Source organism: Vipera berus (genome assembly GCF_964194415.1).
Source record: "Vipera berus genome assembly, chromosome: W".
Lineage (NCBI taxonomy): Eukaryota > Metazoa > Chordata > Lepidosauria > Squamata > Viperidae > Vipera > Vipera berus.
In genome coordinates, this window is record NC_138210.1 from 55174415 (window position 1) to 55184697 (window position 10283).

The 10283-nt window shown below is 43.9% G+C and overlaps 1 protein-coding gene across 1 annotated transcript in view; it reads right to left on the reverse strand.

Annotated features, from left to right (window-relative positions):
• The window catches only part of LOC308676299 (protein tweety homolog 1-like), a gene marked incomplete at its 5' end in the record, with an annotated part of 109988 nt that extends 100085 nt beyond the window's left edge, over positions 1-9903 (reverse strand). Inside the window, 2 exons of the mRNA XM_081342112.1 lie at positions 9389-9582; positions 9892-9903. Coding sequence (XP_081198238.1) covers positions 9389-9582; positions 9892-9903 — 206 coding nt within the window. The remainder of the gene's footprint in view (positions 1-9388; positions 9583-9891) is intronic.
• Between the last annotated feature and the right edge of the window lie 380 nt (positions 9904-10283).

The window sequence follows — 10283 nt, forward strand, 5'->3', positions numbered from 1 at the left end:
TCAGGAATTCTGGGAGTTGAAGTCCATGAGTCATAAAAGAGCCAAGGTTGCCTACCCCTGCACTAGGCTGACAAAGCTGGAGCAGATCATAACAGGGCCAGTTTATAATCATGGATTCAGAACAGTGATGGCTGTTGTTTTAAGAAATAGAGAAGGAATAGGAAGTATTATCAGCTTTGAATAGGCCAGTGTTTCTCAATCTTGCAGACTTAAGATGCTGGCTGGGGAATTCTGGGAGTTGAAGTCCACATACCTTAAAGGGCTCAAGGTTGAGAAACACTGACCTAGGCCTAATAATTCACGGTGATTTATTCAACCGTTGTCCATTTTGTTAGTTAAAAACATCTATGAAAAGTTGTCAGTGAACAAATGAAGCTGACTGAAAGGACCACTGTATACTGTATGAGTATACTCAGCCCACCCGTTCATAAATGTTGTGAAGACCCTTATTAAAGCTAACCATTTTCATAAAGGCTTTTTGTTACACTCCTCTGTCCAATTTATAGAGACCTAGTATTAGGGCTGTGGACAGTCTACCCCTCCAAGAAAGAGAAAGTGATCTGCCCTTATTCAGCTCACGTGCTGAATAGTTCCATAGAAAACAACACAACAAAATTTTCAATCAGTGGGTTGTGTTGTTCACACTGGCCTCAGTATACTTTATGCCCCCATTTCCCCTTTGGTCAATTTCAACAAACTGGCCTCTACCACTTGGTTTATCACTGCCCATGTTTTTCTCCTGAATTCAAGAAGTCTACTCACCTGCCTTTTTATTCTCATAATTACCTAGTAAGACACTTGCAGAGATGATTGAAGGGGAAATACCGCTTATAGGGGGGGAAAAGTGGGACAAGCTAATTTTATTTTTAATTAATTATAAGGCTGGAATGGGACCACAGATCACATCACAATGGCACACTTTGGAAGCCTAGAGCTCCAAAATTGGTCCATGTCATTTGTATTAAAAAGGACGCCCAATAGCGGATTGTGAAAACAACTCAGATTGGGGAAAGAGCCCAAATTAAGAGTATTTGTTGATTTTTTTCATTTGGGATATCTAAAGTTAAAGCATGTTTAACACAGGTGTCATTTTAATTTCAGGTCATGCTTCTGTGAGGTTTATTGCTCAAACCGCCATTCGTTCTTTGAATTATCTATGAAGGTATTTTTGCTGAATTATATGTATTTTATGAAGCAGAAATATTAATTCATGGGTATCACAGAAAAAGTAGCATGAATTGGCCACAGCTACATTTTAAAATGAGAAATCTAAAGAATTGTTATTATTTTATGCATACCACCTATATCTGGCGCTGTATAAACCTTTGTCCTCTGCTAAACACAAACTTAAATACTGTAAGTGTAAGCAATACCAGTACTGTCCACAAGAAAATATATAAAAAATCAAGATGGCAGCAACCATACAGTGAAAACTCTTCTCCATTTTTAGATACTTTGTCAAACATTAAAAAGGGCCAAGGTTTGGTTCACAGGACTGTGGCCACCATCTTTTTAACCCCTTCTATGGTGATATCCGTCAGCTTTATATTTCCAAAAAATTCTTTCTAGAACATCACATTGTAGATTACAATGATTTTCAAACCAGGAGAGAAATGTCGTAAATATTGTACCATCTACTTGGGATATAAATGGAAAGGTATAAATGGATTCCATTCATCACTCAACCTTTTAAAAAAATTCTTCTGAATTCTATAATTCAAATTGTTCATCAATGACTGTTTTTAGCTTGTCTGTTTTGTTTTGCTTATGCTTCGAATTGCTTTAATTTAGTATTTCATTTTGGAAGCCACTCAAAGTCTGCCAGAATGGGCCGTTATAATAAATTTTAACGCAATAAGAACAGAAGCTGAGATTCCTATTTCCAGAAGGAGGGCATCGTCTTCATCACAGGACAAGCTTATTCATCTTACTTTATTAAATTGTCACTGTGATTAAATCTATGAAATTGGAAGACTCCTGGTAGAGATAGTTTTAAAAACTGATTGGCATAAAAAGTATATTGGGGTTCTATCTCCCTTAGAAGGTCCACAAGGAACATTTTACAAATAAAATCCTATCTTTTAGTCTTTGATAAGGCTGGGCAAAATCTCTACTATCTGTTCTCACTATAGACCTCATTGCTTGATAAAAACAGATGCTAAGATGCTAACAACTAAGTTAGTTTTGTTTATAAAATATATTGGTTCCTCATCTAACCAAAAGGTAACTCTGGCACAGCTTACAGAGATAAAAAATACAGCTACATTAAAACATGAATAAACTAAAACCGAACATTAAAACCTAAGGACACGTGGGGAGGGCGGGGGCAAAATGGGGGGGGAGGTGGGATCTGTTGAATGGGGGGAGGTGGGATCTACCTCCACTGTGCTGTTCTCCCATTGGGGCCCTAGTCTAACTGGCAGAGCCAGGTCTTTAGGCCCTTCCAAAAGGATAGGAGGATTGGGGCCAACCTCACATTAGGGGGCAAGATATTCCAGAGGGCAGGAACAACAGCAGAGACCCCACCAGTCGGAATATTCAAATATTCAGGCTGACAGAACCGGCAGGAGTGGTTCAATCCCAGAGGGTTGAGACGGTCTCTCAAGTAACCTGGGCCCATGCCACGAAGGGCTTTAAAAGTGAAAAGTGGAAAGTTGGCCCCGTACATTACAGACTGTTTTTCCAACTGTAGCTCAAGCTGGATTTACCCTAGGCCAGAGGTAGGCAACCTTGGCTCTTTTATGACTCATGGACTTCAATTCCCAGAATTCCCGAGCCAGCCATGCTGAGGGGAAAGGGAGAGGTTTCCAAGCTAAGCCATGCTGCCTCAGGAATTCTGGGAGTTGAAGTCCACCAGTCATAAAAGAGCCAAGGTTGCCTACCCCTGCCCTAGGCGGACAGGTTTCTTATAATACTAGAATTTAAATTGATGTTCTTGCTTTAACTCAAAATAAATGAAACCCAGCAGATCTTATTTCTTCAAAACTAAAGGTTCTGCAAAAGTTTTATACAGATAGTCCTCAGTTTACAACAGTTCATTTAGTGACCGTTCAAAGTTGCAACGTCATTGAAAAAATAGCAATAGCACTTAGACTTACATACCGCTTCATAGGGCTTCACAGCCCTCTCTAAGCGGTTTACAGAGTCGGCATATTGCCCCCAACAATCTGGATCCTCATTTTACCGACCTCGAAAGGATGGAAGGCTGAAAGTGATTTATGACCATTTTTCACACTGATGACCGTTGCAGCATCCCCATGGTCACATGACCAAGATTCAACTGCTTGGCAACTGGTTCATATTTATAACGGTTACAGTCCCGGGATCCTGTGATCCCCTTCTGCGATCATCTGACAAGCAAAGTCAATGGAGAAACCAAATCCACTTAACAACCCCATTATTAATTTAATAACTGCAGTGATTCACTTGACAAATTGGAAAGAAAGGTTGTAAAATGGGGCAAAGTTCACTTAACAAATTTCTCACTTAACAACATAGGTTTGGGCTCAGTTCTGGTTGTAAGTTGAGGACTACCTGCATTGTGAATTGACAAGATTTATTCAGCTCTTAAATTAGGGATTATTATTAATAGTGTGCCCTTCTCCTTGGTTAAACATGTGTTGAAATACACATCAGGGATGTCCTCTTTAATTTAGCTTTAGGACCGTTTTTGCAATTTAGGTAGAAATTGTAAAAATATAAATTAGATTGCCTGGGGGAGAAACATAGCATTTTATATTTCCTTGATAATGTCCTTTGTCAGAAGAAAATGTCTGTTCCTAATCTTACTGCATTTGCACATGAGTTTGGAATAATCTCTGATTACTTTTTGAACTGGTGTAAATCCCACTTGATGGTACTGGTCACCCTCTGACCCCTTTGCTTATCTTGACTACAGAAGATTTCTCAGCTAGTAAACTTGAATTTACTCCTTGCTTGATGTCAGTACAGATCTAGACAGATGGTTGAAAACTCTCGTGTGTATTTGAAGTAAGATAAATGTCATTACAATGAATACCACTCAAGGCTTAGTTTCTATATTTCCCATGTATTTCCATTACATAATTTCAAATAAATGCAAAACACAATGGATACATTTCTTGGCAAGGATGTCCTATAATATTTTCACTTGAGTATATTATAGCTACTATTAAGAAAGGTGATTTGAATGTCTCCTGCGCCCTCCCTTCCCCTGTACATCACTAAGCATTTTTCTTAGCATCAGTTACTGACTAGCATTAAAAGTATAAACATTTTCTCTCTTCTTTCGGCTGAAATTGGGAATTACTATTATGGTTCATCGCAGTCAGCCAGATGTTCTGACTGGGTTTGGCATTTTTATCCACCTATTGAGTCCTTCCCAAGGACCTGGGATAGGGATGTTAATTTTTAATGGTGTTATAATTATCTTCACAGAATGTAAGCTGTTCTGAGTAAAGCTGCCTTTTGCAATTGACCAATGGTGAGTTTGTCAATGCCAGTGATGTTTAAGTGGTGTTCCTGTTGTTGTTATTATTCTTGGACCCCGTTGAGACTGAGATCCTGACAAGTACTGGCATCCCTGTTTGTGTAGTTTCATATGTATGGTACACTTCAAGCTGCAAGTCACATATTGGAAATATTGGATTGCAAACACGTTTATCCATGAGAAGCTTATGTTTATGGGAAAAAATCTAAGCTATATAAATGACTAGCATTTAATATGTCTTTTGGGTAAACTGGTCCTCTTATAACATCATCCTGGATCCACTCAGCTCTGAGAAAACGTTTGAAAAGTTTTGCAGAACTAAAAAAAAATCATTTGTCTCTGAGGGCTGCTTAGCAATATGTGCAGCTTAGATATTTGTTACCTCTTCTGTTATGTCAGTCTTCCCAAATAGACCAGACAGGGGGGAAAACCCAAATAAACTAAAGCTACATTAACAGAATCTAGCAAGTCTGAAAGTAAAATTCTCCGGCAGTCACCAAGCCTTCTGAGCCTTTTGTCCCACCCACTGTGCAGCTATGGGCTATGCTGCCTCTTATCTGACTGCTCTGTAGGCAGCATCTCTTCACGCCATATCACAAGATCATCCCCTTGTATCATTAAATTCCATCAAGTTAGACGTTCAGGAACAATTATCTGTGTGTCCTAAGTCAACAGTCCTTTTCTTTGAAGGATGTTGATTGAATTGATTTTACTTATTTCAATTTACTGCAGTTGGGACCAGCAACTCAGCTGCTACATGAAGCAGTCGCCAAGTGAATAATCACGTAACCGTGACTGTGCTTATGATTTTACATAGAATACGTACTAACTGGTTGGAGTGGCAAACACGTAACTGAGAAAAAGACTATGCAAATGTCGTAAATGCAGGTATTGGTCGCAAAGTTAATTTTCCGGCACTGTGGTAACTCTGAATGGTCACTGAGACAGTTGCTAAGTGAGGATTATGTGTAGATGATTGCCTATCTTAAATCCATGACTCTGAATGTCTGACAACGGTTTTAAAAACACCATATAACAGCATGTAGAAATCAGTACATCCCTCCAGCAGCAAATTATCACAACCGTTGCACAGGCTCTGCCACACATCCAGAACCCTAAGCTTGGTGACACAATCATGCCAACAGGATTAATGCTACTCTAATCTCCAGAGTGATGATGTTCCACCATGACAAAAAAAGACTGTCTTCCTGCATCCTGTTGGATGACATTCTCTAATAGAAGGGGTCCTGGACCATGACTGTTTCACTGGACCTGATGGCACGGGTAGGCTCATGCCATGAAAAGGTTACTGGGTAATTATCAGCATCTCGGATTGAACTTAGAAACATACTGGCAACCAATGAAGCTCACATAATTGCTTGCACCACTGCATTTTGTACCTGCTGCAGCTTCCAGATGTTCTCCAAAGGCAGCCCCCTGTCAAGCACATAGCAGTAGTTAATTTTGTGACTTTTGAAATTGCTTATGTGCCATGAGGTCAGTATCAATAAGAGCCATGGTGGTTAAAATGCAGTGTTGCAGGTTGACTCTGCCCACTGCCAGGAGTTCGATCCTGACTGGTTCAAGGTTGACTCAGCCTTCCATCCTTCCGAGGTTGGTAAAATGAGGACCCAGATTGTTAGGGGAAATATGCCGACTCTGTAAACCGCTTAGAGAGGGCTGTAAAGCACTATGAAGCGGTACGTAAGTCTAAGTGCTATTGCTATCAGCTCTTCACAACCAAGTAGATAGATTTTTCTCCAGGATGACCTTGAGCATTGGATCCAGATGCAGTCACAGTGGTGAGAAAAGTAAGGTTCTGCACTTAGGCAGGGAAAACCAAATGTGCAGGTACAAAATAAGCAGTACCTGGTCAACAGTAATGCATGTGAGAGGGATGTAGGTGTCCTGGTGGACCACCACTTAAGTATGAGCCAGAGGTTTGCTGCAGTTGCCCCAAAAGCCAATGCATCAACAGAGAGATATTATCATGATTGCCAGAAGTGATAGGAATTCTCTATATTGTGCTAATGAGGCCACACTTGGAATACTGCATCCAGTTCTGGTCACCAAGATACAGAGAAGATGCTGGGGCCCTAGAAAGAAGGCAGAGAAAAGCAACAAAGATGGCAAGGAGCCTGCGGGCTAAATTGTAGGATGAATGGCTAAGGGAACTAGGTAGGCTTAGCCTAATGGAGAGAAGACTTGGTGGTGGTGGTGGTGGTGAGGGGTGACACAATAGCCATCTTCCAATATTAAGGGCGGTCACAGGGAAGAACAGGTTGATTTATTGCCCCTGAGGGGAGGACAAGAAGCAGTTGGTGGAAGCTGGTCAGAGGGACATTCAACCTGGAAGCAAGGAGGAATTTCATGACACTGAGGAGAACAATTAATCAATGGAACAGTTTGCCTCCCAGATTTGTGGGTGGTCCATCTCTTGGAGGGTTTCAAGAAAAGATTAGACCACCATTTCTCCAAGATGGCATAAGGACTCCTACCTTGGGCGGGGGAGGGGGACTGGCACACTTCCAAGATCTTCCCTTCCAACCCTGATCTGATACTCTGACATACTGAGAATAAAGTAAGCAATGTGAAATCAGTTCACTACGACCTTAACAAGGTGTTTAAATACATTAACAACAAGAAAATTGTTTTGTAGATAGTGGATATTTTATGGGTCAAAATTACCATGGTGTTAGAGATATAATTCAGCAGCTGGAACATGAACTCATGATTTGGTCTTGTCCTATTACTGTTGCAATGTGAGTTGGATCAACAGTGGTATATTAAGGAGGCATGCGATATTGGGTATATGACCAGGATTTAGTATCTACCAAGGTATCAAGAATTGTGGATTTTTTCAGTCATGGATTTAGATAAAAGAGATATAACATTAGCAGGAGAAATCTACAGCTGATTTAAAGAAATGGATGGATATATGTTGTTTTTCAACACTAATTTTTTTTTTTCCCTCTGAAAGACAAAAAAAAGTTCTAAAAGATATAGTAGAACTTTTTGGAAATGTTTTATGATCGACCTTCCTTCTCTTTCTCCCTCCCTCCCTCCCTCTCTTCCTTCTCCCATTTGTTCTATGATTCGTGCTGCTATATGCATTTGTATTTTTTAGCAGTTTGCACAACACAATTACTTTAAAAGTGAGCATTTTTAAATGGGCAGATATCTACCTATTCCCAGATATGTAGTTTTCCAAGTTCCTTAGGTCATATTTGATTAAAAAGAAGCAAAAGATCGAGAAATAAAATGTTGGATTGTGACTAGCTAAATGGAAATTACACAGGTGAATGCTTGTAATTTTGTGCCAACCAGTTTGCTAAGCCACGTTTGCTTTAAACCACAGCTTGCTGAAAAAGTTACAAGTGCCTGTGTCATTGCTCATGATTTACAAAGCAGAGTGGCTGAGTTTGCACAACATATCAAGACAAAACTCATCAAGTGACGGCTTGTGAAAATTGGTACAGATAGTATGGCTGCCGTGTATTCTGTTATGCCAGATAATATGGCTGCTTTCAAGCAAACAGAGATGTTACTTGTGAATCCACCAAACACAGCACTGGTTGGTATCCACTTCCACAACCCGTGCAGCACTTTTTCTCAGTGACACAACTGTTGGAACATTGCCAGCTATATCTACGCTCGCTTGGTTCCTCTGAACATATCTTTCTATGGGACCTTCTCTAGACCAGCCTGTCTACAGAACTCAATTTCTAAGTAACACCGCAAGGCAATCTCCTCCAAATCTCCTCCAACGTTGCACTTTCCTGGTGTGTTAGTTTTGTGATTTTCATGATTCCCACCAACATGGCCAAAGACATTCCACCACATCTGGAGGGCGCCAGGTTGGGGGGAAAAAGGGTACCACTAGGCTGCTTAAGGCCACTGAATGTCACCCAACAGAGGAGGAGGAGGAGGGCTATCCAAAATTCTGCACATTGTCAGATTCGGCTTAAGAGAAGAATCTGAATTTTCTTGCCTGCTGTAACCTCAAGGGAGATCACGGATGCTCCTCCAACTCTGCTCCTTCCTGCTGCCTTTCACCCCCATCCTCAGTTCCCTTACTCTGATCCCTTCCACTTCCATTCCTTCTCCATCTCTCCCTACCCCGACTTCATACCGATCTGCTCCTCCATCTTTCCCAGGGCTGGTCTCCCTCCGGATCTCTCCCATCCCTTCGCCCCTCCCTTCACCGCCTTCCCCCCCCCCACCCCTCCACGGGTTCTCCAGTCCATCCTACCCCTTCCCAAAATGCTTCCCAGGAATCAGGCTGGCTCGCCCTTCCCTCCCTCCCTCCCGCCTTCCTCCGAGTCTCACTTTCCCCCCCCCCTCTGCCCCGGGGCTTCCCTCCCCCCTCCCTCTGCCCCGCACGCTTCGCCTCCGCCCCATCCTATTCCGAGAGTACCCCCCTTTTTTTTCCTCCCCCCCTCTTCTGCCCCTCTTGTCTTTCTTTGCCCCTGATCGCCCCCTCCCTCCTTCCCTCCCTCCCTCCACCGAGATTGCTCGGCGCTGCGCTGCAGTTCGATTCGCTTTATTCAAGTCTTCCACTCCCGCCCCGCGCTCGCTCTCTCTCTCTCTCTCTCTCTCTCTCTCTCTCTCTCTCTCTCTCTCTCTCTCTCTCTCTCTCTCTCTCTCTCTCTCTCTCTCTTTCTCGCTCGCTTTTCTCCCCGGCTTCATCCATCCGCTGCCTTCCTCCGCCTCCCGCCTCTCTCTTCTCCCCTCGCCTCCGTCCCCGGCTGCCTTGCCTGCCGGCTCCCCACTCATGTCCTAGCCTAGCGAGCCCCGCGGTCCCGTCTCTCTTCACTCCACGCCTTCGATGCCCACGTTCCCACGGGCGGTGGTGGTTGTGGCGGGGGGTGGGTGGGGGGGAGTTGGGGGGGAGGAGGAGGAAGGAGGAAGGAGACTCACCTGCTGGTAACCCAAATCCTCCGGCGCAAATTCGCTCCCCGCCGCCTCGAACTGGAAGTTGATGTGCGGCGCCTGGTGCAGAAGGAAAGTCCACCACGAAGCTCGGTACTCCTGGGGGGACCCCATCTTTCCCTCGCGGGGCGCCCAGATGCACCGGCGCTGCTCACCGTGCTGGACGTCGCCCTCCCTCCATGCTGGCGAAGGGACGGGTTTGGGAAATGGAGTGAAGAGAGACTCTGCAAAACCTCAGGGCTTATCCGCGCGGGATATTGGGGGGGGGGGGAGGGAGGGAGGGAGGGAGGGAGGGAGGGGGATTGTGGGGAAATCGGGGAGGGGGGGCGAAAGAGAAAGCTGGTTGGGAACGGGGAGAGAGGATGGAGCAAGGCGCAGAGCCATCTAGCGAACGTGTCTGTTAAGTCACCCAATTTTGGCTTGCCCTGCCAGAGACTGAGAGCGGGGCTCCCCCCGGTGGTCTTCACCTTCTACGCCAGGGCTTTTCCAACCTTTTCACCCATTCTGCCACTTTTGTTGTTAGCTGCGAAGTCGTGTCCGACCCATCGCGACCCTATGGATAACATTCCTCCAGGCCTTCCTGTCTTCTACCATCTTCTGGAGTCCATTTAAGCTCACACCTACTGCTTCAGTGACTCCATCCAGCCACCTCATTCTCTGTCGTCCCCTTCTTCTATTGCCCTCGATCTTTCCCAGCATTAGGCTCTTCTCCAGTGAGTCCTTCCTTCTCATTAGGTGGCCAAAGTATTTGAGTTTTAGCTTCAGGATCTGGCCTTCTAAAGAGCAGTCAGGGTTGATCTCCTCTAGGACTGACCGGTTTGATCTCCTTGCAGTCCAAGGGACTCGCAGGAGTCTTCTCCAGCACCATAGTTCAAAGGCCTCA